Genomic DNA, 26,079 nt, shown 5'->3' on the forward strand with positions numbered 1-26,079 from the left:
CTCTATATACCTATAGATCTATAGATCTGCACACGAGATAGCACACATAGAACTGTGTGCTCTATATACCTATAGATCTATAGATCTGCACACGAGATAGCACACATAGAACTGTGTGCTCTATATACCTATAGATCTATAGATCTGCACACGAGATAGCACACATAGAACTGTGTGCTCTATATACCTATAGATCTATAGATCTGCACACGAGATAGCACACATAGAACTGTGTGCTCTATATACCTATAGATCTATAGATCTGCACACGAGATAGCACACATAGAACTGCGTGCTCTATATACCTATAGATCTATAGATAGGCACACGAGATAGCACACATAGAACTGTGTGCTCTATATACCTATAGATCTATAGATAGGCACACGAGATAGCACACATAGAACTGTGTGCTCTATATACCTATAGATCTATAGATCTGCACACGAGATAGCACACATAGAACTGTGTGCTCTATATACCTATAGATCTATAGATCTGCACACGAGATAGCACACATAGAACTGTGTGCTCTATATACCTATAGATCTATAGATCTGCACACGAGATAGCACACATAGAACTGTGTGCTCTATATACCTATAGATCTATAGATAGGCACACGGGATAGCACACATAGAACTGCGTGCTCTATATACCTATAGATCTATAGATAGGCACACGGGATAGCACACATAGAACTGCGTGCTCTATATACCTATAGATCTATAGATCTGCACACGAGATAGCACACATAGAACTGTGTGCTCTATATACCTATAGATCTATAGATAGGCACACGGGATAGCACACATAGAACTGCGTGCTCTATATACCTATAGATCTATAGATAGGCACACGGGATAGCACACATAGAACTGCGTGCTCTATATACCTATAGATCTATAGATCTGCACACGAGATAGCACACATAGAACTGTGTGCTCTATATACCTATAGATCTATAGATCTGCACACGAGATAGCACACATAGAACTGTGTGCTCTATATACCTATAGATCTATAGATCTGCACACGAGATAGCACACATAGAACTGTGTGCTCTATATACCTATAGATCTATAGATCTGCACACGAGATAGCACACATAGAACTGTGTGCTCTATATACCTATAGATCTATAGATCTGCACACGAGATAGCACACATAGAACTGCGTGCTCTATATACCTATAGATCTATAGATCTGCACACGAGATAGCACACATAGAACTGTGTGCTCTATATACCTATAGATCTATAGATAGGCACACGGGATAGCACACATAGAACTGTGTGCTCTATATACCTATAGATCTATAGATAGGCACACGAGATAGCACACATAGAACTGTGTGCTCTATATACCTATAGATCTATAGATAGGCACACGGGATAGCACACATAGAACTGCATGCTCTATATACCTATAGATCTATAGATAGGCACACGAGATAGCACAGATAGAACTGTGTGCTCTATATACCTATAGATCTATAGATCTGCACACGAGATAGCACACATAGAACTGTGTGCTCTATATACCTATAGATCTATAGATAGGCACACGGGATAGCACACATAGAACTACATGCTCTATATACCTATAGATCTATAGATAGGCACACGAGATAGCACACATAGAACTGTGTGCTCTATATACCTATAGATCTATAGATCTGCACACGAGATAGCACACATAGAACTGTGTGCTCTATATACCTATAGATCTATAGATAGGCACACGAGATAGCACACATAGAACTGTGTGCTCTATATACCTATAGATCTATAGATAGGCACACGAGATAGCACACATAGAACTGTGTGCTCTATATACCTATAGATCTATAGATCTGCACACGAGATAGCACACATAGAACTGTGTGCTCTATATACCTATAGATCTATAGATAGGCACACGAGGTAGCACACATAGAACTGTGTGCTCTATATACCTATAGATCTATAGATCTGCACACGAGATAGCACACATAGAACTGCGTGCTCTATATACCTATAGATCTATAGATCTGCACACGAGATAGCACACATAGAACTGTGTGCTCTATATACCTATAGATCTATAGATAGGCACACGAGATAGCACACATAGAACTGTGTGCTCTATATACCTATAGATCTATAGATCTGCACACGAGATAGCACAGATAGAACTGTGTGCTCTATATACCTATAGATCTATAGATCTGCACACGAGATAGCACACATAGAACTGTGTGCTCTATATACCTATAGATCTATAGATAGGCACACGAGATAGCACACATAGAACTGTGTGCTCTATATACCTATAGATCTATAGATCTGCACACGAGATAGCACACATAGAACTGCATGCTCTATATACCTATAGATCTATAGATCTGCACACGAGATAGCACACATAGAACTGTGTGCTCTATATACCTATAGATCTATAGATCTGCACACGAGATAGCACACATAGAACTGTGTGCTCTATATACCTATAGATCTATAGATCTGCACACGAGATAGCACACATAGAACTGTGTGCCCTATATACCTATAGATCTATAGATAGGCACACGAGATAGCACACATAGAACTGTGTGCTCTATATACCTATAGATCTATAGATAGGCACACGAGATAGCACACATAGAACTGTGTGCTCTATATACCTATAGATCTATAGATAGGCACACGAGATAGCACACATAGAACTGTGTGCTCTATATACCTATAGATCTATAGATAGGCACACGAGATAGCACACATAGAACTGTGTGCTCTATATACCTATAGATCTATAGATCTGCACACGAGATAGCACACATAGAACTGTGTGCTCTATATACCTATAGATCTATAGATCTTCACATGAGATAGCACACATAGAACTGTGTGCTCTATATACCTATAGATCTATAGATAGGCACACGAGATAGCACACATAGAACTGCATGCTCTATATACCTATAGATCTATAGATAGGCACACGAGATAGCACAGATAGAACTGTGTGCTCTATATACCTATAGATCTATAGATAGGCACACGAGATAGCACACATAGAACTGTGTGCTCTATATACCTATAGATCTATAGATAGGCACACGAGATAGCACACATAGAACTGTGTGCTCTATATACCTATAGATCTATAGATAGGCACACGAGATAGCACAGATAGAACTGTGTGCTCTATATACCTATAGATCTATAGATCTGCACACGAGGTAGCACACATAGAACTGTGTGCTCTATATACCTATAGATCTATAGATAGGCACACGAGATAGCACACATAGAACTGCGTGCTCTATATACCTATAGATCTATAGATCTGCACACGAGATAGCACACATAGAACTGTGTGCTCTATATACCTATAGATCTATAGATAGGCACACGAGATAGCACACATAGAACTGTGTGCTCTATATACCTATAGATCTATAGATAGGCACACGAGATAGCACACATAGAACTGTGTGCTCTATATACCTATAGATCTATAGATCTGCACACGAGATAGCACACATAGAACTGTGTGCTCTATATACCTATAGATCTATAGATAGGCACACGAGGTAGCACATATAGAACTGCATGCTCTATGTATAGGTCTATATATCAATACCTATATCTATATCTATATCTATATCTATGTCTATACATATCTCTCGATATACCTTATCTGTAATATACTCTGTGCAATATATATATAGAATATATTCTATAGAGCACATCAATATACCTCTGCGTGTATGTGTGTTTATATGTATGGATGTAAATGCATATAGTTTTATATCTAATATATATAAAGATATCATTATTAGTCTATTTCTTACCTGTATATGTATACATATATTTGTATATTTATGTGGTTTTATATATATTCTATATATATACATACACTGTGGGGTATTTGTTCTCTATATACCATGCAGTAGTAGTATCTATATTAAATATTATATATATTAAATATTTCCTATAAATAATATAAAGAAATAGGCATATAATTTAAATAAATATATTACATCTATTATATTACAGATAATAGTTACATAAATGATCATATATATATATATTATAGATAATGTCGTGTGCATGTACATGTAAAGATAAATATATATGTGTAAATATGCATGAAATATAAAGAAATATATATGAAATATAAAGATTCGATATATCTTAAAATATATATTCATAGAGATATAATTCATGTATATAAATATGAATATATATTTTGGTAAAAATATGTGTTTAGATATATCATATATAAAAATATATATTAAAAACAAATAAATAAATATATAATAGAATAGATATTTTGTATATAATATTATAGTATACATTACATATTATATATATATAAATATATAAGAATATGTTTATATTTATATATAATATGTATATAATATGTATATTATATGTGTATTTTATCATATGTATATTTTATTATATATATTATATTATATATAGTATATAGTATATATCCTATATAGCATATATATGTTATGTATAATATATATTTATATACATATATATAAATATATAAAAATACCTAACTACATATATTATATATATAAATATATATATTTCTATATTTTAAGATATATAATATGTATATAATATATATTTTAAAAGGTAATTTTCACATCTAAATGCACATCCATTAGAAAAGATCTCTTTTTATGTACACCTGTATTTAGGCTTTCCCGGAGCATCCTGCCCATTCCTGGCTGCTCTCCAGCTCTTTCCCTCCGTTGCAGGGCTCTGGAGCCTGGCAATGCGGGAAGGCAGCGGGGACGCTGTGCCATCCGCCAGGCCCGAGCTGGGACCGGAATCCCAGGATTTGGGCTCTCCGGGGTATCCCTGCACCCCAGGCGGACCCCTGAGCTCTCGATCCATCAGAAACTCGGACATGCAGAATTCCCACTCCAGCTGAGGATGGAAATCTGATTTTGGGAGGTTTTTCCCCACATTTTGTACCAAGTTCGGGGCTCCCAAAGGCTTCATCCGACTGCTCATCGCACCTGAGAGCATCCCTTCAAAACAGCCTGGAAAAGCCGCCCATGCCACAAAGGATGGGAAAAGTCTGGGATCCATCCTCCTCTCCTGATCCCAGAGGGACGGGAGCGGCCCTGCCTCATACCCATGGAAGGAAGGGAACAGACACCAGGAATTTTTAAAATACCGTATTTTTAATCCTTAAAAAATACCAGGACAGTATTTCCCGAACCTCATCCCGCATCCAGAAACATCCGCTTCCCTTTCCTCCATAAAATTAATATTAGCATAAATAATTCTGCTATGCCAGGGACACATTCCTGCCCTTAGATTCCCATGATTTCCATGGCTCCAGCTATGTACAGGTATGATACAGGTGGGGGCCCTCGCTGGCCACCAGCTCCCCAAACTGCTCTGCCGAGACGAAACTCATCAAACTGCTTTTAATTAATTAATTTTTTTTTTTCTAAACGATTTTTAATTTTTTTTTCCCCCAGGATTTTTCTTCCCCTCCCCCCCCCCCTTCCTTCCTATTTTTGGAATAATTATGTACAGCTGGACACCGGAGATTTGCATTAAGGTGCTTGAAATCCCAACAATTTCATTCAGTGCATTCAGACTAATTAAAGCCTCCTCTTAATTACTCCGCTTAACGAAGGCAGTTTGAGAGCCGTGGCCAGCAGAGCCCGGGATTTGCTGTGGCTGTGCCACGGGAAGGAGCAATCCATGGGGGTTTTTTTGGGATATTATTATTATTGTCAGGAGTTTTCCAGCCCCGCATCAGGGACGCCTCACGTCGGTGTCCCCTCGTCCCCGCTGCTGCCACCTCCATGGAATCCCACTTGGAAGCTCCGAGGAGGAGATTTTGGGGAATTTCCCGTTGGTTTGAGGGGGTTTTGATGGCTTTTAGGTGCTGTCTCACAAGGGGTGTTTGCTCATCCCGCTGCAAAGCCAAGCTCAGCCCCCATATCCCTCGGGATCCCGGGAATCCCGGGCTCCGGAGCTGGGAAGGGGCTCCTGGCCCCGGCAGTGTCACTCCATGCCTTGGGAATTCTGCTCCCGCTCCGCCTCTCGCCGGCGGCTCCCGCTCTTGAAAAACCCGAGCTGTGGGGAGGGAAGAGAAACACAACCCTGCTGTTATCCCAGGAGCTTGCCTTCAGTGGGAGAGCAGCTGGGAGTTGACCCTGGATATAATTGATATGGAAAAGGAGATTTCAGAGGAGTTTTGGGGGGCTTTGAGGGGCTTGTGAGGTGCTGGACACGGAGCCGGAGGGTCCTTCCAGGCATGGAGTCTCCAAAACTCCCCCAAAAGGTGCGGCCTAAGGGCTGCTCACCTTCCAGAGCGCCAGGACGAGCAGGGCCAGGAGCAGGAGACCTCCGAAGGTGCTTCCCAGGATGATCCAGATGGGAATCTGCGACTCCTCGGCTTTGGAGATCTCAAAAGTGATCTGAAGGAGAGAAAAAAGCACTGCAGATTCCAGGCAGGGATGGAGGGCAAAAGGGGACGGTGGGAATGCTGAGCACGCCTTCCTTGGGGAATGCTGCACCAAGGATTTGGCTCAGTTTTCCCTGCAGAATCCGGTGATTCCAGGATTGGAGCTTGGCTCCGGCCACGGCTGCCCCGCGTTTCTCCAGACCTCGGTGCTCAGCCTGGGTCACTCCAGCCCTTCTGCTATCCACAGGGATTTTCCCAGTGGGATCAGGGAAGGGTGTGGCAGCATCCCAAAGCTCCGGATCCCACAGTCCGGGACTCACCTGGCGGCTGGGATCCTCCTCCCGGAAAATGAAGGGGCTCCGGAAGTGCCGCTGGAGAGCGGCGTTCATGGTGAGCTTCAGTGCCTTGAACTTCAGCTGCATGGAGAGGGCCAGGATGAGCATCCCACATGGAAAAGGAGCCCCCATTCCCAATGGGATCCATCCCAATGACAGCAAAAAGGAGGTTTTAAGTTAATTAAATTGGCATGGATTAATTAGTTACGGAATCCAATAATCCATGTCGAGGTGCTGTGTGGGATGCTGGATGCACAATCCCACACGTGGGATAAGTGGCTTTGGGAACAAAATCACCCCCCACATGCCTGGGCTTCCTGGGGGAGGGAAAATCCCCACACTTCCGGGGTGTGGGGGGATTTCTCCCCCAAATCCCCGTTTTTTGTGGGAGCACTCACTGCTTTCAGAGACTTCATCCACAGATTTCCACACAAGTGCAAGTTCAGCTCCTCGTTGGGCGCCAATTCCACATCACAGTCGATGGAAACCACGTCGGAGTTGCTGTGGTTCTGCAGAGGGAAATGTGGGATCATCGCTGGAAAAGGAGGGAGAATCCCACCGGGATCCATCCCTGGCACACACCGAGTGGGGGAGAATCCCACGTTCCTGTCCTCCTGCGTGGCCAAATCCCCACGTTCTTTAAAACTTTTTGAAACCTTTTTCAGCCCAAGCTTCCCAGACTTGCTGGGTTTTGTGCTGTTCTTTTCCTCCAAGCTTTCCCTTGGAAAAGAACGATCCCAATCTTTGGGAGCTGGAGGATCCCCTCGCTCCCCATCAACCCCGAGTATTAATGGGGTTTTATTTGCAGTGGCTGAGAGGAGAAATAAAAACCAAATCATGGAAGGGTTTCAAAATCCCCTAAAAAATTCCAGCATCCACCTGCCCCTCCCATGTCCATGGGCCATCCCTGTTCCACGTTTTTCCCTGGTTTGGGATATCCTGGAGCCAGGACCAGCCCCGTGGGGGTGAGTACCAGGTGTGGGGTGCGGGACAGGTCCTCCTCCGCCGGGGTTCTCCGGTAGTCAGTGGTGTTCCCCCAGATGCTGCAGGTTGTGTTTTCCTGTGGGAGAAGCTGATGGAATTCCAGCATGGACACAGGGATCATGGTGACCGCTTCCCTGTGCTCCCATCCCAATGGAATTGGGGATCCCCAGCATCCCCCAGGCTTTGCTGGGGCTGGGATTGAGCTGGGCTCGCTGTGGGATGTGGCTGGAGGAAGTCCTGGAATCCTACTTGAAATAATTCCTGAGTTTTGTGCCTCTTCCCAGCAAAACTCAGGCTGGCAGGGAGCCCCATCCCAGATTCCAGCCAGGTGTGCCAGGGTGGCACCGGTGACACGGGGACTCTGCCAGAGCTGCAGCAGAAACATTCCCAGCTGAGGCCAAACCCATCCATAAAAACCTCATCCATAAAAATCCCATCCATAAAAACCTCATCCATAAAAATCCCATCCATAAAAATTCCAGGCTCCTTCCATGGGCTTGGGAAGCCCCAGGATCTGCTCCCAGCCCTCACAGTGCAGGCCCAAGCCTGGAGTTCATCCCAGGCCCAGCCGCTGCCTCCCAGACCCTCAGGAATTCACTGCACACTGGAGAGAGGTCGGGATCGGGGAATTCCTTGGACTAAACCCTTTGGCCTCGGGGTTTTCCATGTTCCCAGCCAAGAGAATGCTGAAGGATCTCCAGGCACGAGCCAGGTATGAGCACAGCAGCGTTCCCAAAAGATGGAGGGACATTCCATGGAATTCCTCCATTCCCATCCCTGTGCAGGAGGGATCTATCCATCCAAACCATGCTGGAATCCCATCCTAAAATGGGCTGGAATCCCATCCCAAACCAGGCCAGAATCCCATCCCATACCCAAAACTGGGCTGGAATCCTGTCCTAAACCATGCTGGAATCCCATCCCAAACCATGCTGGAATCCCATCCTAAACAAAACCAGGCTGGAATCCCATCCCAAACCATGCTGGAATCCCATCCCAAACCATGCTGGAATCCCATCCCAAACCAGGCCAGAATCCCATCCTACCTGGTCCGCCCGGAATTCCGTGGGCAGCAGGAGCCGGTTGCCCACGCGGGTGGCCACGGGCACGGTGAGCTTTAGGGTCACCCCTCGCACTGGGAAGAATCCCAGGTTCTGCAGCTGCCGGGAAAGAGCACTGGGATGTGCCGGGATCGCGGCATGGGGATCCTGGCTCCCAGGACAGATCCCAAATCCCGGCAAATCCCTCAGGGATCCAATTCCTGCTCACCGTGAAGGTGCTGTGGAAGGGGGGCCCAATGGGGTTGGATCCATCCAGGGAATTGTTGGATTGGATCTCGAAATAGTCCAGGCTCGACGTCCTGTGGGACAAGGGGTGACAAAAGGGTTTGTAGGGTTTTCCCCTCTCTTTCCAGGATTTTCCCTTTCTTTGCAGGATTTTCCCTTTCTTTGCAGGATTTTCCCTTCCTTTCCAGAATTCTCCCCTTTCTTTGCAGGATTTTCCCTTTCTTTGCAGGATTTTCCCCTTTCTTCGCAAGATTTCCACTTGCTTTATAGGATTTCCCCTTTCTTTGCAGGATTTCCCCTTTCTTTGCAGGATTTTCCCCTTTCTTTATAGGATTTTCCCCTTTCTTTGCAGGATTTCCCCTTTCTTTGCAGGATTTTCCCCTTTCTTTATAGGATTTTCCCCTTTCTTTATAGGATTTTCCCCTTTCTTTGCAGGATTTTTCCTTTCTTTGCAGGCTTTTCTCGCCTCTTTAATAAAGCAGAGCCACCCAAGGCCCTGGCTGAGGTTTGGACATCACAGGAGGTAAATCAATCCCTTTCTTTGCAGCTGGAAAGGTGGGAAAAGAGCCAGGAATATCCTGTGGGAATCCATTCGGGAGCACCTGCGATGGCCCCAAATCGCCACATTCTTTAAAATTATGTCCCTCCTTTTGCACCCCAAAGTTCCCAAATTTGATATCTTCTGTGCTCTTCTTTCCCTCTGAGTTTTCCCTTCGTTCTGACCCGGAGAATCCCCTGGCTCCCCGTAAATCCCGAACATTAAAGGAGTTTTATTTGCAGTGTCGGAGTGAAAAATAGAAAATGGCCCAAGGGCTGAAAAACCTCCGAAAAATTCCAGCGAGCGCTGCCAGGGAATGTGCTTTGGGATCCCTGATTTTCCCATCAGCACGTTCCTGAATCATCTCTGCCTTCATCCCTGGCTCTCCCAGACTCAAATTCCCGCTGCTTCCACGCTCAGCCCGCAGCTGAGCTTCCCTCCGATGCTTTTGTGGGATGGCCAGCGGCCCAGACACCGGGAGCACCTGTTAGGGCCATTACTACCTCCAAGAAATCCCTTTTTTTCCCATAAAAACTCGCCCTCACACCTCCTTAATAACTCTGTGCCTTTAAACATCTGGAGAATCCAGCTCTCCACGGCTCGGGAATTTTAGCAAAAGCTCTCCCTGATTTTATGGTTCCTCCAGCTCCTGCTTTCTCAAGAAATTCCCGAGTGAAAGCTCTGTTTGAAGGCTGCTCCTGGCTGCTTTTCCCAAGGGATATTCCCCAATCCGTGACCTCCCCAGAGCCGCATCCCATTCCAAACCTCACCTGGTGAAGAGCAGGTCGGCCTCGTACTTCAGCTGGAAGTCGAGGTGGACAAAGTTGTCCTCCTTGGTGCTCTCCTTCTCCTCGCTGTCACTGCAACAGCAGCAGGGCCCGGGGGGTCAGACAGGAGCCAAATCCCCTCGGGAATTTTTTTGGGGAAGACTGGACTTTTTTTGCTTTTTGGTCAAAGCAGGGTTTTAGCCGGGGATTTTTATGAATCTCCCTGAAATTATTCAGAGGGAGGCATCACCAGCTTAAAGTGGTGCAGGGGAATCCTCCCCTGCTCTAACAATTAGAATTAAATTATTAGAATTTTTTTTAGGTTAAAAATTAAAAAATTAAAATTAAAAAATTAAAATTAAAAAAATTAAAATTAAAAAAAACCTTGAAAAATAGTAATCAATTAAAGAAACTTCGCTTCCCTGTGGGAAATCTCTACTGTGCAGGAATTGGGAGTAAGGAGAGTTTTGCAAAATTATCAGGAGATATTTTTCCCGGGAATTTTTTGCAGTGGGAATATGGATGGGAAAGCACCAGTGGCTGGAGATCCAGCTTCCACAGGCATGGAAAAATCATGGATCTAAATCCCCAGATAAATAAAAGCAGCCAGGTTTGGCAGCGCAGGGCTGGGATAACCCACAGCAACTGGCTCCCCATGGGGTTATTCCACGGAAAGCCTCTGGCTCTGGAGGAGGGAATCCCAAGGGAAGCTGGCAGCATCCCAGGGTGCCCAGAGAAGCTGTGGCTGCGCCTGGATTCCTGGAAGTGCCCGAGGTTGGACAGCTTGGGATAGGGGAAGGTGTGGGAAAGGGCTGGGACTGGATGGCCCATAAGGTCCTTTCCAGCCTGACCCATTCCATGATTCTATGATTCCAGAGGGAGAAAGCATCCCCACACCTGCTGGCAACCATGTAGATCTCCATGCTCTGCAGGAACACGGACTTGCTGAATTCAAAATCCAGGCGGAAAGCGACCTGTGGAGAAGGGAAAAATATCGGGAAAAACATCAGCGGGAATAAAACCCCGAGTGCTGAGCAGGGACCATGCGGGACCCTGCGGGTGACACCGTTCCCGATCCCACCAGAGCCTTTCCAGGCAGAGAGGAGATTTGCAGGAATTGTTCTTCCCTGCCATCGGAGCAGCAGTGGCTCCCTTTGGAAGCAGATCCCTGCAGAGGCCCCAGATCGGCGGGAAGGGGAGGCAGCTGGAGAGAGCCAACAGCAATAAAATGGGATCAATGTGATAAATGTCACATCTGCGGTGACCTCAAACCGTCTGGGCCGCCACAGCTGACTGGAATATCAAAGCTCCCGCTGCTCCTGGGCCAAAATTCCATTTCCAGCCAGTCTTTGTTTTGGCAGGCCCGGCAGTACCTGATGGCCCAGGATGCATTCCCGGCCCCCGTAGGTCATGGGGAGCCGCGCTCCGCGTGCAGCCACAGGCATCCCGCTGGGATTTTTTGGGAGCTTTAAAGCCGAGCCTGCTGCCTGAGGCTCATCCATCATTATCCAGGAAAGGTTTCAGAAGGATACGGGAGCTGGGAAGATTTTATCTGCGGATCCTGCTGGTGTTGGTCCCTTTTCCCATGGGAGTATGGGGTGGGGAGGGGGAATTCCATGTGGATCCTCAGTGGCTGCATCTCCCCATTTTTCCTTCCCTGCTTTATCCCTGAAGTTGATGTGTTCCAAGGGTTTATGGCTTATAAAAATGATAAACTGGATCTGGGCTCATCCCAAATACTGGGAACACCGGTTTGGAGGATGCCACCACCCAGGGGGGTTTGGACAGGCTCCCAGCAGGATCCAGAGGCACCTCAGAGCAAGGAAAACCTCTCAGGCAGGGAAGGAGCTTCATCCTGCAGGGAGCAAGCTCAGGGAAGTTCCCATCAGTGGTTTGAAGCCGACACTAAATTTTTCCAAAGGGCTGGAGGCAAATCCTGTCACCTGGAGGAGCTGGGTTGGATTTTGGGGCTCTCCCAAGCACCAGGGCAGGATCCCAAGCATCCCAGCGTCCCTAAGACGCCTTTCAGACTCCAAAAGGGAAGAAACCAAATGTTTATATTTAAAATCCTGTTCGGCGTCACCCAGCTGTGGCAGATGTGACCCCGGGGGCAGGGGGTCCGTGTCCCGTGGGTGAAGGAGCAGTCGGAAGCCAGGAATGTCCTACCTTGGCCTTGGCACGGAAGAAGGGGTAGCTGACGTTGCACACCCTCCGCGTGGGGTGTCTGTCGTCACTGGCACAGTCGATGTTGATGTCTGTGTCGTCCTGAAACGAGACACGGAATGTCCAGGACATCGGGAATGAGCCCCGGGAGCCGGTGCTTCGGGAAACGGGAAACACCCAAGGGGCTCAACATGGGCCTTGGCTTTGGGGAGACAACCAACCAATGACCAACCAATGACCAACCAACCAATGACCAACCAACCAACAACCAATGACCAACCAATGACCAACCAACCGATGGCCAACCAACCAACAACCAATGACCAACCAATGACCAACCAACCGATGGCCAACCAATGACCAACCAATGACCAACCAACCGATGGCCAACCAATGACCAACCAACGACCAACAAACCAATGACCAACCAACCAACAACCAATGACCAACCAACGACCAACCAACCAATGACCAACCAATGACCAACCAACGACCAACCAACCAATGACCAACCAATGACCAACCAATGACCAACCAACGACCAACCAACCAATGACCAACCAATGACCAACCAACAACCAACCAACCAATGACCAACCAACCAACAACCAATGACCAACCAACCAATAACCAACCAATGACCAACCAATGACCAACCAATGATCAACCAACCAACAACCAATGACCAACCAACCAGTGACCAACCAACAACCAAAACCCAACCAATGGACCATCCAACCAATCAGCCTGCTTGCTGCAGCTGGGAATCCTTCCCATGCATTCACCGATGTTCCTGGAAAGGGGCATCTCTACCAAGTCATTTCCAGCTTCCTGGTTTAAATCCTCTTTCTGAATCTACAGCAGTGAATGGATCTAACTGCAGTGAAGGAATGAACCTGATTATTCCTGGCATTCCTGATTTTTCTGCTATGAGGAGTCTTTGGGAAGCACCGAAGGCTGTTATCCTGCATGGCCACCAGCTAAGCCGGAACTCCCTCACCTCAACACCAACATTCCTGCTGCTGGAAAACTTCCCATCTCTCTAGCCAGGCTGGAGAAACTCCTGCCCATCGCAAAGCCCTCGTGAGATGGGATGGGATGGGATGGGATGGGATGGGATGGGATGGGATGGGATGGGATGGGATGGGATGGGATGGGATGGGATGGGATGGGAAGAGACACCAACCCTACTCTGCCTCCTCCACAGCCCTACCAGAGGTTGTAGCCTGGTTGTAAGTGTGTGTCCACCTCACCATGAGCTATTCCAGCTTTTATCCCTGTGTCAGACCCCACAAGAGTCTCAGTTTGCACCACTGCCTCCAGGAAAGTCCTACCCAGGAGCTGGAATATCCCAGCACCAGCCACCAGCAACAGCCTGGAGCTTCTCCCACTCATCTGCTGAAATTATGGACTTTTTGGGGCCCCAGCAACTTTTAATTTGTATGGCACTGATATCCATCCCCTCTGGATGTTCCTTTATAAGGAGCAGCAGCCAGGAGCCCGTTATCTGTGACTCTTCCACGACCAGCTGCAAATATTCCCTGCAGCCACTGCTGCCCAGTGCTTTCTGTTCCCCACCACACGGGGGATTTTCCCTGCTCCCCTCACTTCGTTTGGAATAATCTCCAAAAAACGCATTTTTCTTATTTTGTGGGCAACGAGCCCCACAATTTTCCCTTGGCATGGCTCGGAGAAAAACAAAGGAGATGGGATCTGCGGGCGGGGATGAAGTCATGGCGGGGTGAGGGAATGCTCAGCAGTATCAGCACATTCCCAAACCTCACTGGGAATAGGGAGGAGTTGCTCCAATATCGAGTGAGTGTGGGGGGTGAAATTTTCAGGAGCAGATGGGACACTCTAGGATCATCCAGGGAAAGCCATGGAGAGGTGGCATCGCCCGGCTCAGTGCTGAGCTGTGGCCACATTCCCATGATCAGCCCCTACTTCCAGGAGTTATTTCTCAGCTGCAAAAACTCATTCCTGACAGGAACTTGGCCATGTGCAGGGAGCATTTTTAAATGACTGGAGGAGAAAAATAGAGGGAAATAATTTCCTCTGGGTTTGACCTTCGCTCAGGCTCTTAAAACTCAAACGTTTTTGTATTTCCAAAATAAAGAGCTGGAAGTGCTTAGAAACGGAGCCCATAAACAGCTCTGATTTATGAGGGATGGAGCCAGATTTGGGCTCTGCTTTAGGCTGCAGCTTTCTCATCGGGCTGGGATTAGCAGCTCCTCTGGAAAGGCCTGGATCTGCCCTGGGAGCCTCACCTTGGGGATCAGGCTGGCGAACTGGAGGTTCCTGGAGAAGGAGATGTTGAGGACGGTGCTGTAGGCATTCTCGCCGCGGTTTTCCAGCGTCGCTTCCACGGCCACCCTTCTCCTGCTGCTCTCAATGACGAAGACGGAGGCGTCGAAGGAGAGGCTGAAGGCTGAGCAGTCCCCCCTCCGCAGCGCCCTCCGGCAGAATTCCCTGAAAGAAGGGGCATTCCCGGGATTTTACGTCCCTGGGTAGTGCATGGAAATCCCTGCTCTCCCTCTGTCCTGCCGTGCTGAAAGAGGAATTACGAATTCCTCCCATTGTCTATAATTTTGGGATTTTTGGCCAACGGTGTGAAGCTTTCTCAAACATTATTGGGAATGCTTGGGACAGCTGGGATGTAGGGAAAAAACAGATCCCATGCCATTAGCAAAGGTGGCTCCAAGCCCCGTCCAACCTGGCCTGGGACATTCCAGGGATCCAGGGGCAGCCACAGCTGCTCCGGGAATTCTATCCCAGCCCCTCACACCCTCTCAGGGAACAATTCCTTCCCAGTATCCCATCCATCCCTCTTTCAGCTTAAAGCCATTCCCTGTGTCCTGCCCCTCCATCCCTTGTCCCCAGTCCCTCTCCAGCTCTCCTGGAGCCCCTTTAGGCCCTGGAAGGGGCTCTGAGCTCTCCCTGGATCCTTCTCTTCTCCAGGTGAACATTCCCAGCTCTCCCAGGCTGGCTCCAGAGGGGCTCCACCCTCGGAGCAGCTCTGGGGCCTCCTCTGGATTCAGGGACAACCTTTAATAGCTCCTTAACCACGGAGCTGCAGTGTGGAATTATTTCCATGAGTCAAGGCCGTAATTGCCAGGTGGGTAATGCCAGCCTTGCAGTTATTCCCTGTTATTTCCTGATTTGTATCCCTGGATCTCATCACCATGGCACCAAATATTAGTTGGTTTGTGGATTCCCTAAAAAACCACCGATTCATTCCAGACATGGAGAGGAAGAGGCTCAGAATGCCAAGGAGCACCTCATGGAGGGCTTGGATGAACCTTGTGGTGATGCTGGATGAACGACCGGTGATGACAGAATTTATGGAGCATGGATTAGGGCTGGATTTTGGAGCCTCCCCCAGCTGGTGACACTCTTGGAGGATCCTCTGGGTCACCCACTCACATGGCACTGGGAATGTCACTCCTGGCATCCAGCACCAGATCGGGGACACAGTGCTCGTCCTCATTGCAGCCGTTCCAGAAAGGGACCTGAGGGGACAGCGAGAGCAGCTCGGTGACGATTCCCCTGGAGATAAATCTGCCCTGGTGCTCTGGGAGATGGCACCTGGGAGATGGTACCTGCAAGGTGACACTTTGGGAGATGGCACCTGGGAGGTGGCGCTGTGGGAGATGACACTTTGGGAGGTGACACTTTGGGAGGTGGCACCTGGGAGGTGGCGCTGTGGGAGATGACACTTTGGGAGGTGACACTTTGGGAGATGGCACCTGGGAGGTGGCGCTGTGGGAGATGACACTTTGGGAGGTGACACTTTGGGAGATGGCACCTGGGAGGTGGCACTTTGGGAGGTGACACTTTGGGAGGTGGCACCTGGGAGGTGGCACTGTGGGAGATGGCACCTGGGAGGTGACACTTTGGGAGGTGGCAGCTGCTACCTACAGAGACCCTGAGCGAGGTGGGCCACCCATCATCCAGCATCGGGCCGTGCTCGGGATGCTCCAGCTCATAGTCGATGGAGAACGTCACCGGCTTCACGTAGTCGGCTGTGTCCTGTGGCACATGGAAAACGTCAGAGAGGAGCCCAGGGCTGCTGCCTGGGGTGGGCAGCACCTCGGGGTGTCCCCCAAAGGTCACAGATCTGTCCTGCAGCCCCACCCTGGGCTGGCATGTAAGGACAAAACAGATCCCGTGCTCCAAGGTTGCTCTGAGCCCCGTCCAGCCTGGGTTTGGACACTTCCAGGGATCTACAGCTTCTCTGGGAATTCCTGTGCCAGGGCCTCAGCACACTCCCAGCCAGGAATTCCTTCCCAATATCCCATCCATCCCTCCCCTCCGGAAGCCCCTAGGAGCTCTTCCTTTGCTTTGCAGAGGGATGATCTGAAGGGAGATGTTTTTCAGGCTAAATCATGAGCTCCAGCTCCAGCTCCAGCCTCAAATTTCCCAAAAGTTCATGGCAGTTCAGGCTGGGGCTTGGGGCTGGGCCAGTCTGGCAGCTCGGGCCTGCCTGGCCTGCTCAAGGCTCTCCTCATTCCCTGGGAATGTTTGGGTTTGGCCAGCTTTGTTCATCAGCTGTTCCCTGCGAGCGAGGGATTCACCAGCACTGCACCCAGGGGTGGGGCCCTGCTGGCTTAGAGGGGCACAGGGGGACACCACCAGGGACTGGCACGGGGACACTCGATTCCCCATGGAAAAAATGGGCATTCCTGGTTTTGGAGCAGGAAAAGCCACCTGAGCCCAGGATCGGGAGCGCACGCCCTGCCCAAGGACACGGCCCGTGGAACGGAGCACGTGGAAGCTGGGCCTGCGATGATGTCACTGCTTGGGGACCCAGCAGCCGCCCGCGCTGGCAGCTCCGTCCCTGACCACACCAAAGCAGCAGGAAGGAATCCAGCGGGAAGGAATCCAGCGGGATGAGGCTCATTCCCACCCCAGGAAGCCACCAAGGGATGCATCTCGGGGCTGGCTGAGGAGGACATGGCAGCCTCGTCCTGCTCCACACTCACCAGGACGTGGAAGGGGAGGGTGTGGCAGAGCTCCCGCCCGGCCGGCAGCTCCAGCGCCCTCTGTGCCGTCCTGTCCCCGCTGTCGTCCAGGTGTGCCCGGGGCGAGTAGCGGCGCTCGTCGATGGTCGTGTTGTACCTGAGCCCTGCGAGGACAGGCCCAGCTCAGGCCTTGGGGCTGCACAGCCCAATCCCAGGGCAAAGAGTGGCCCCAGTGCCCGTTCCCTGCTGAGGGGAATCCAGGGAAATCAGGTTATAGCCTGCTGCTGACAGCCCGTTCTGGGAAGAGCTTCCCCTCTCCAAACGAGGAGCTTAAGAAAGGAGTTATTTCAAGACCCTGTGGAAAATCTGTGCAGAGATGGAATTTTTTGCCTCTCATACGTTCACGTGCTGCTCTGGAGGTGTCGGAGCACACCTGGATGATTTATGGAGATCCTTTGCTTCCTGCGCTGCTGCTGGAAAGAAACTGGAGATTCCCAGCCCAGCACCAAGCAGGGATTTCAGAGAACCACAGAATCCCAGAGTGGTTTGTTTTGGACACACCTTAAATCCCATCTCATTCCAGCCCCTGCCATGGGCAGGGACACCTTCCCCTATCCCAGCCTGCTCCAAGCCCTGTCCAGCCTGGCCCGGGACATTCCAGGGATCCAGGGGCAGCCACAGCTGCTCTGGGAATTCCAGCCCAGCCCCTCCCCACCCTCCCAGCCAGGAATTTCTTCCCCATATCCCATCCATCCCTGCCCTCTGGCAGTGGGAAGCCATTCCCTGTGTCCTGCCCCTCCATCCCTTGTCCCCAGTCCCTCTCCAGCTCTCCTGGAGCCCCTTTAGGCCCTGGAAGGGGCTCTGAGCTCTCCCTGGATCCTTCTCTTTTCCTGCCTGGACACCCTCAGCTCTCCCAGGCTGGCTCCAGAGCCGAGGGGCTCATCCAGGGGGTGACTCTTCCAAGTGGAAAGAAAGGTAAAATCAAATAAATAAGGAAATCCCACTCAGTTTTTATCCCACAGGGACAGCAGGAGGGAGAAAAACACTGGATTTGACAGCACAAAACAAAACTCTTGTGCTGGGGGATGGGAATTTTCCCTTTGGCTTTGGATCCCAATTTTCCTTTGCCAGCGTTTCCTGCCGGACCGCAGGAGCTGAGCCACTATTGCTTCCCTTCACTCCGCTGAGTCCCAGGAATCTGCCGGGTGGACTCGGGGTCACGGCACCATCCAAGGGTTTAATAGGAGAACCGGCCAGCTCCACAGATTCCCTGGGATATTAGGGCAACATGCACATCTGGCCGGCAGATGTGTCCCGCTGCTGCGGTGGGAGGGATGGATGAGCCCTGCGGAACACGGGCCGGCCACGTCCTCTCCTGTCCCGCTGGGGTGACATTCCCGTCACATGGAGCACAGGAAGGGAAATCCTGGGAGAGCTCAGCCCAGGGAATAGGTGAGGGATGAGGTAGGATTTATCCCGGGGGTGTTTCTTTCGGCACAACAGTCACCAGAACCCGGAGACTCGGCCGGGATAGGGACAAACGTGGGTGACACCAGAGGGATGTGGCAGAGGGACACGTGCGCTCCACCAAGCTCTGGGATGGTTTCCATCCCAAAAGCTCGGTGTTCCCACGGGGCTGGAGACCTGAGCAAGGCAGGAATTGGGATTTTGTCCTTACCCACGGTGGCAGTCTGGAAGTGGGCGGAGAGGAAGAGGGCGGTGAAGCAGACGAAGGCCCTCATGCAGGTGGCCTCCTTCCCATTGCGCTTGCAGTCCTTGGTGAAGATGTTGATCTTGGAGGGCTCGAAGCGGAGGCTGGCATTGATCTGGACCACGCTGCGGGACCTGGGGGGTGGGGAGAGGGCATGGGATGGGATCCAGCACGGGATGGGACATCCTGGAGTCTCCCACAGCTCCAGGTTTGCCCTTTTCCCTCCTTTTCCCTCCTTTTCCCTCCTTTTCCCTCCTTTTCCCTCCTTTTCCCTCCTTTTCCCAGGAGGCTGAGGAAGACCAAAGGCCCTCTCCAAGCAGAGCCCACGGTGACCCATCTCAGCTGGGCACAGCCACCCTCCGTCCCAACAGCTTCAAGGGACTCTCCAAAGGTTAATTAATATTGGAAAATATTGCTCTAATTAAATCAGACCAGAGGGATCCCGGGCAAATCCCCACAAATCAGTTTGGAACTTCTGGAGAACTATGGATGAAACTCAACGGAAAACCAGATCTGGCATCTTTTTAGGGCCCGAGATCCCACAGCCCCGCTGGACAAGGGGTGGTTATTCAGGAAAGATTGTTGGGAGATCAGTATTTCTGGAAAGACGGATTGGACTGCTGGGAGACCAGTTTTCCCTGGAAAAACGTCGGCATGATTTGGGCAGAGGAAATCAGGAGAGGGCACAAAGGATCCCTGGCTCACCACAGCACCACGGCGTTCCCCAGGGAGCCCACGGCCAAGTCCACGAGTCCATCCTCGTTCAGATCCAGCTGCCCGTGGATGCTGCATCCAAAATACATCAGGCCCGGAGCGAGGTCAGCGGCTGCGATCCGCTGGAAAGGAATGGGAACAATCCAGGCTGGATTCCAGCAGGAGCATCCGTGCCTGCCAAGGGTTTGCCAGGCTGACTCCACCTCACCGCTGAAAATTCCCCATTCCAAGTGGTTGTACTAAACATGATCTTCCAGGGAATGAGAGCAGTTTCCCTTTCGAGACACCATCCAAGATTTCTATTGGATTTACCCTGTGTATTTAAGATTTATCAAAAGTGTAATAAATAAACAAATTATTTCTTTATAATTAATTAATTAATTAATCTGTAGCGATCCCTTGCAATGCTAAACATTGCCTCAAATTCCAAGCCTTTTTCCTGCTATTCCACGGAATAATTTAAGTTGGAAAAGCCATCCAAGGTTGTTGAGTCCAACCATCCCCCGGCGCTGCCAAGGCCACCACAAATGTCCCCAAGTGCCACATCCACCCATCTTAAATCCCAGCAGGGATGGGGACTCCACCACTGCTGTTCCAGTGCTTGAATTCCAACGTTTTGTCTTGGATGTCTCAAAAGAGGGAATATCTGGCCGTAATAATTAACAATTCCATCCTGGGTGTGGATTTGTCCTGCTCCATCCCTCCTTAAAATGGGGACAAATTACATTTATTCCCACGAAGGCTGAGGAAAACTGAACACAGGGCAGCCCCACCTGCTTGTACTTCTTCAGGATGGTCTCCTGGAATCCAAGGAAAATGTAAATGGCTCCTTGGTGCTCGTCCTCCAGAGGGGCCCCGACCACCAGGTCATTGTAGGAGTCCTGGTTGAGGTCGGGAACGGCGGCGATGCAGGAGCCGAAACGGGAATTCTGGTAACTCTGGAGATCCGTGAGGGCTCCGCTGGGAACGAAGAGGTTCTGCCAGGGGAAAGGGAAAAGAAAGAAAAACAATTCCCAAAGCATCAGCAGCAAGACTGGAAAGAGGAGAAACCCTCATGCAAACGTGCAGTGATGTGGGAGGGGTTCTTCAAGGAAGGGGGTGGGAACGCTCCCAGGGATGTGGGATTTTGGAGCCCCCAGCCAGCCCCACATCTGCTTTGCACCCTATGGAAGAAATTCCATGACTAATAAACAATCCTGCTTTAGGTGCAGGATTCCACGCTCCAGGCGGGCTCTGCATCCTTGGATGTAGAGCACGACCTTCCCACGTGCCCCTGGATCCCGATGGATTTGGCTCAGGAGCTGCATTTTGAGCCAGATTTGGGGGTGGCCCAGCAGGAAAGCTGGGACAGGACAGGGGACAGGGGTGGCACATGCCCCATTCCCATGGTGGAGGGAGGGCACTTGCTGTCCCCAGAGCCCCGTGAGTGGCCAACCCTCCCAGGGAACAATTCCTTCCCCATATCCCATCCATCCCTGCCCTCTGGCAGTGGGAAGCCATTCCCTGTGTCCTGTCCCTCCATCCCTTGTCCCCAGTCCCTCTCCAGCTCTCCTGGAGCCCCTTTAGGCCCTGGAAGGGGCTCTGAGCTCTCCCTGGAGGGAGCGAGTTTGGAGGAGGCCACGCGCCTGGAGATGGTTTCTCCAGAGGGACATCCGTGCTCCCACGTGGCAAAGATCCCATTGCGCACCTCCCCGGGAGCTGGGCGTGCCAGACCCCGCAAGGGGACGCAGCTGCCACGGCAGCGCCCGAACGTCCCCGCCGTGTCCCCGGGCGCCACTCACCCCCTGCAGGGCGTACACGTAGACCTTGCCCCGCTCCCTGCCCTCGCTGAAGAACATGGGCGCTCCCACCAGCAGGACGTCGGTGACGCCGTCGCCGTTCACATCCAGGGAGTTGATCTCGCTGCCGTAGTAGGAGCCGATCTGCAGGAGACCGGACGGGATGGGAATGATGCCACCATTCCCCGGGATCCATAGGGATATTCCAAGCCCTCTCCCTGCTACAGCCACGCTGTGGATGCAGCGACCACCAGGACATCCACGGCCGCGCGACGCTGCCGAGCCATTCCAACTTTGGAAAATCGAGGGAGAGGGTTGATTTTTCCGTGGGGGGAAATCAGCGCAGCATTCCCGGCTGGAATTACCTGCTCTCCCTTGAGGGCCTGGTGGATGGTGAGGTTCCTGTTGCTGTGCATGTTGAACAGGATGACTTTGCCGGTGTGGTTGAACCGCGGCGCTCCCGCCACATAAATGCGCTCGTGCTTGGTGGAGATGACGGAGGAGACGGTGTAACCTGGAAAGGGATGGACACAGAGTGAGAATTCCCTGCCTGCTCCCAGGATCTGCTTTCCATGAGCCCCTGGCTGCTGACACAGCTCTGGCCACTTCCCAGAGAGGGAAGCTAAAAATCCCGGATTTTTCCAAAGGTAGAGTCACCCAGATGGACCCCGGTGCCTCCAAGCCACTGCTCTGGTGCTGCCACAGCTGGAGCTGTGCCAGGAGTTTTGGCACTGCTGCCAAATCTCTTTAATCGAAGGTGAATCTGATTCCTGCAATTCCCGGGCTTCCGAGCCTTTTATTTCATGCCTCACATCAAGTCGGACAAACACTCGGGAGGTGCTGAGTGCTGGGAAGTTGCAGCTCCCGCTGCTCTGCTCCTCCAGGAACACCGGGCAGGAAAAGCTTTGCCGGTGCTTGATGTCAACATTCCCAGTCCAATAGGAGCCATGAATCCATCAAAACCATTCCCCCTTCTGGAAATAATGCTGCCTAAGCGTAAGAGCAATCCCTCTTTCCTACTGGGATCACTCCCTGGGCTGCGGCACTTCCATGGCTGCAGACGGGATTTTGTAGGAATATAAAGCTGGGGCTCCTAAATCCCAGTTTTCAACACCAGGTCCAGGATCCTGAACCTTCAGGCTCAGGTTTAAATTCCACTTAAATTCTTAGAAGTGGAGCAGGGTGCCCAGAGAAGCTGTGGCTGCTCCATCCCTGGAATGTTCCAGGCCAGGTTGGATGGGGCTTGGAGAAACCTGGGATAGGGGAAGGTGGAATGGGATGAGCTTTAAGGTCCCTTCCAACCCAAACCATTCCAGGATTCTGGGATTCTGTGAAACTCAAAGTTTAGCCAACCATGAAACTGAATCTCATTCCCTGGAAGCACATCCAGTTAAATGTTGAGTTTCTCCAGGGATTTTCAGACCCCTTTCCCTGCTCACCAGACTTACCTGGGGGTCCCTCTTTCCCTAAAAATGCCCCCCCTGGAGGGATATTCCTAAACCAAGCACCATCCCTGAGCCCCCCGGCTGCTGCTCAGCAGGATACACCAGCATTTCTCAATATTCCTGGATTTCTCACTCCAGGCAGTGGGAAAGAGAGCCCGGCTGAGCTCCCACACGGATTCCCGTGGGAGAGCCACAGCCACCCCTGCTCCGGGGACTCCCAGCCTGGGGGACACTCTACTGTCACCCCAAGGATGAACCACGTATCCAGGGGCTCTCCACATTCCCAGGAAAGAGCCTGGACGTGCTGATCCCACAGAATCCCACCTCTCTCCCTGCCACATCTCCAAGGAGAGGCTCCATTTCACGATCCAGGCTGCTATTTTTATTTCAGAACTTCAGTGGCTGCACATGGAATGGATTAACCCAGCAGGTATTTCCTGCCTAGGCATGAAATTCCATCAGCGCTTTGAAACCATTCCAAGGAAAGCTGCGGATGACCCGCTGGCTCAGCCACTCCTGAATTTAAATCCCGTTTGTGCTGCGCTCCAGGGTTGGAGCCGGGCTCTTCCCAGGTGAGGATGCTCCTGTGCTGCATCCCACAGGTCTCCCATGATCCCACTCCCACTGAGGAATATCCCGTGCTTCCTATTATTATGGATAAAATCCCAAACTCCCCCGTGGTCTCGTTCAGCTTTCCCACCTAAATACGCTCCGTGATTTTTCAGCTCCTCCGGGAATTCCTGCAGGTAAGATTCCCGCAAAGGAATGACCTTCCCGCTGCTGGTTTCCTTCAGGACGGCTCCATTCCAGTCGTAGGCTCCCACTGCTCCCAGCAGGATCCCGTCCTGTGGGAAAACAGGAGGGGTTTGACGGGATTTCTTCCCAAGTGGAGGTGATTCCATCCCTCCGATCCCATACAGACCAGGAAACCGTTCTTCTAAGCACACCTGGAATGCTGAGGGGTTTTAAAAATGCTGGAATGACACTTGCACCCTATTCTTGTCTTCTCAGTGTGCTTTTCCTCCCCAGGAAATTCCCAAATGCTTTTTCCATGGACATCCCAGCTCGTCCTTCCCAAGGGGCTGTGGCATCAGGAGGAGCTGCTGCAGATCCCAAGGAATGCTCGGGTCTCCCAACACCTCCCCTTCCCATGGGATAATCCAGCAGCATTTCCTTGTCCTCACATCAGTGATTTAACTCCATAACTAATAACGTATCCCAAATCCCGATCTCCCACCTGGAGCGGGCTGCGATAAACAGGACAAGGCAAGGAGCAATAAAATCCCACATTTCCTCTCTTACTTCCACAACGTGGGATGAAAATCCAGTCTGGGACATTTCCAGTCCAAAGGAGATCTCGTTCTTGTTGGTTCCTTAAAAAAAAAAAAAAAAGAGGGAATTTGTGTTTAACGGAGTTTTGTTTTCCTGGAGGGGCTGAGCAGTGCCTTGGTGGGTTCCCATCCCATTCCAGCCCTTCCAAGGGCAGAGACACCTTTCCCTATCCCAGGGTGCTCCAGCCTGGCCTTGGACACTTCCAGGGATCCAGGGGCAGCCACAGCTTCTCCAGGAATTCCAGCCCAGCCCCTCCCCACCCTCTCAGGGAACAATTCCTTCCCAATATCCATCTAAATATCCCCTTTCCTAGTGGGAAGCCATTCCCTGTGTCCTGTCCCTCCATCCCTTGTCCCCAGTCCCTCTCCAGCTCTCCTGGAGCCCCTTTAGGCCCTGGAAGGGGCTCTGAGCTCTCCCTGGATCCTTCCCTTCTCCAGGTGAACATTCCCAGCTCTCCCAGGCTGGCTCCAGAGGGGCTCCAGCCCTTGGAGCAGCTCCGGGGTCTCTTCTGGAATTGCTCCAGCAGCTCCAGGTCCTGCTGATGATCCCATTTCTCCCTAAATCCCGCCTGTTCCACAACCTCGTGCTGTTAACAGGTCTGGGAGCTGTGCTGGGGTGCAGCTCCTCCCCTTTCAGAGCTGCGGGATCACCAAGAACGGAGCTTTGGAAATTGCTCCTTCGTAATTCCAACTGTGGGAATCTCCTCATTCAGGGCAACTTCCACATGGAAGAGCCAGGCTGGATGGAGAAAACTGGGAAACTTGTGAGGAGTTTGCGAGCTGCTTTGAGCAAAAATGCCCCAAATCCAAGATGTTTAATTCCCAGCGCGAGCCCTCCATCTTCTGTTCCAATTGTTCATTCCAGGCTGCATTTTTCCTCTGAAATTCGGATAAATTTAGTTTGGGAGACGGACAAAGTTGTCACAAGAGCTGACATTTAAGACAGAAATATTTCCTGATATTTCACTTCGGCCAATAAAGCCAAAATTCCAACATTATTCCCATAATCTCCTGATGTCTGGCACCCCTGTGTGTGGGTTTTCCTGTTTGTAACCCTGGAATTTTGATGGATGAGGAAGACACTGGCACCCAAATTCCCCCCATACCAGATTTCCAAGGTTTTCTATAAAAAGAAAAATCAAAGCCACCAGAATTTCGGTGGCCGGAATGAGGTGTGTCCTTTGGAAAAGGCATCTCTGCTCCCGATATCCAAGGGATGCAACCACTCCAAATAAAGACATTTCCTCAAACCTGAAGATCTTCCAAGTGGGATTTTAGGCTCAGGACAGAAGCCACGTCCAAATCGGGCAAACAAAGGATCAGCAGCGCATTCCCAGCCTGGGATGTGCCGGGTAGGAGCATCCCTCACCTTCCAGGCTGAAAATCCTTTCTCCCAGAGCATCCACGATGTCCTTGAGCGCCGCCTCGTCGGTGACGTTGAAGAAGTGTTTGTCGTCGGGATCGCTGGCGATGAATTTGATCTCGTTCAGAAAGGCCTCAGGGTTGATTCCTCTCCTGTTGTAATAACCCAAGACCTGGTTGGGAATAAAACACAAGGCTCAGGGGTTTTCATGGAATTAGAATTCCCAGATGCCTTGGGTGGGAAAGGAGCTTAAAGCTCATCCCATTCC

At 50.4% G+C, this 26,079-nt stretch overlaps 1 protein-coding gene across 2 annotated transcripts in view; it reads right to left on the reverse strand.

Moving 5' to 3' along the window:
• Nucleotides 1–6,032: 6,032 nt before the first annotated feature.
• The window catches only part of ITGA11 (integrin subunit alpha 11), a gene marked incomplete at both ends in the record, with an annotated part of 40,166 nt that continues 20,119 nt past the window's right edge, over nucleotides 6,033–26,079 (reverse strand). Inside the window, 22 exons of one of the 2 annotated variants that reach the window (XM_082291092.1) lie at nucleotides 6,033–6,104; nucleotides 6,335–6,448; nucleotides 6,756–6,851; nucleotides 7,169–7,279; nucleotides 7,744–7,830; nucleotides 8,801–8,914; nucleotides 9,024–9,114; nucleotides 10,349–10,438; nucleotides 11,243–11,319; nucleotides 12,512–12,610; nucleotides 14,776–14,977; nucleotides 15,932–16,017; nucleotides 16,427–16,537; nucleotides 17,491–17,633; nucleotides 19,148–19,314; nucleotides 19,886–20,016; nucleotides 20,668–20,871; nucleotides 21,676–21,816; nucleotides 22,038–22,186; nucleotides 23,818–23,962; nucleotides 24,420–24,490; nucleotides 25,818–25,983. In XM_082291092.1, coding sequence (XP_082147218.1) covers nucleotides 6,033–6,104; nucleotides 6,335–6,448; nucleotides 6,756–6,851; nucleotides 7,169–7,279; nucleotides 7,744–7,830; nucleotides 8,801–8,914; nucleotides 9,024–9,114; nucleotides 10,349–10,438; nucleotides 11,243–11,319; nucleotides 12,512–12,610; nucleotides 14,776–14,977; nucleotides 15,932–16,017; nucleotides 16,427–16,537; nucleotides 17,491–17,633; nucleotides 19,148–19,314; nucleotides 19,886–20,016; nucleotides 20,668–20,871; nucleotides 21,676–21,816; nucleotides 22,038–22,186; nucleotides 23,818–23,962; nucleotides 24,420–24,490; nucleotides 25,818–25,983 — 2,667 coding nt within the window. Of the gene's footprint in view, nucleotides 6,105–6,334; nucleotides 6,449–6,755; nucleotides 6,852–7,168; nucleotides 7,280–7,743; nucleotides 7,843–8,800; nucleotides 8,915–9,023; nucleotides 9,115–10,348; nucleotides 10,439–11,242; nucleotides 11,320–12,511; nucleotides 12,611–14,775; nucleotides 14,978–15,931; nucleotides 16,018–16,426; nucleotides 16,538–17,490; nucleotides 17,634–19,147; nucleotides 19,315–19,885; nucleotides 20,017–20,667; nucleotides 20,872–21,675; nucleotides 21,817–22,037; nucleotides 22,187–23,817; nucleotides 23,963–24,419; nucleotides 24,491–25,817; nucleotides 25,984–26,079 lie in introns of both variants that reach the window. The other variant, XM_082291091.1, reaches the window with a different exon arrangement.

This window comes from Coloeus monedula (assembly GCF_965178545.1).
Source record: "Coloeus monedula genome assembly, chromosome: 14".
NCBI lineage: Eukaryota > Metazoa > Chordata > Aves > Passeriformes > Corvidae > Coloeus > Coloeus monedula.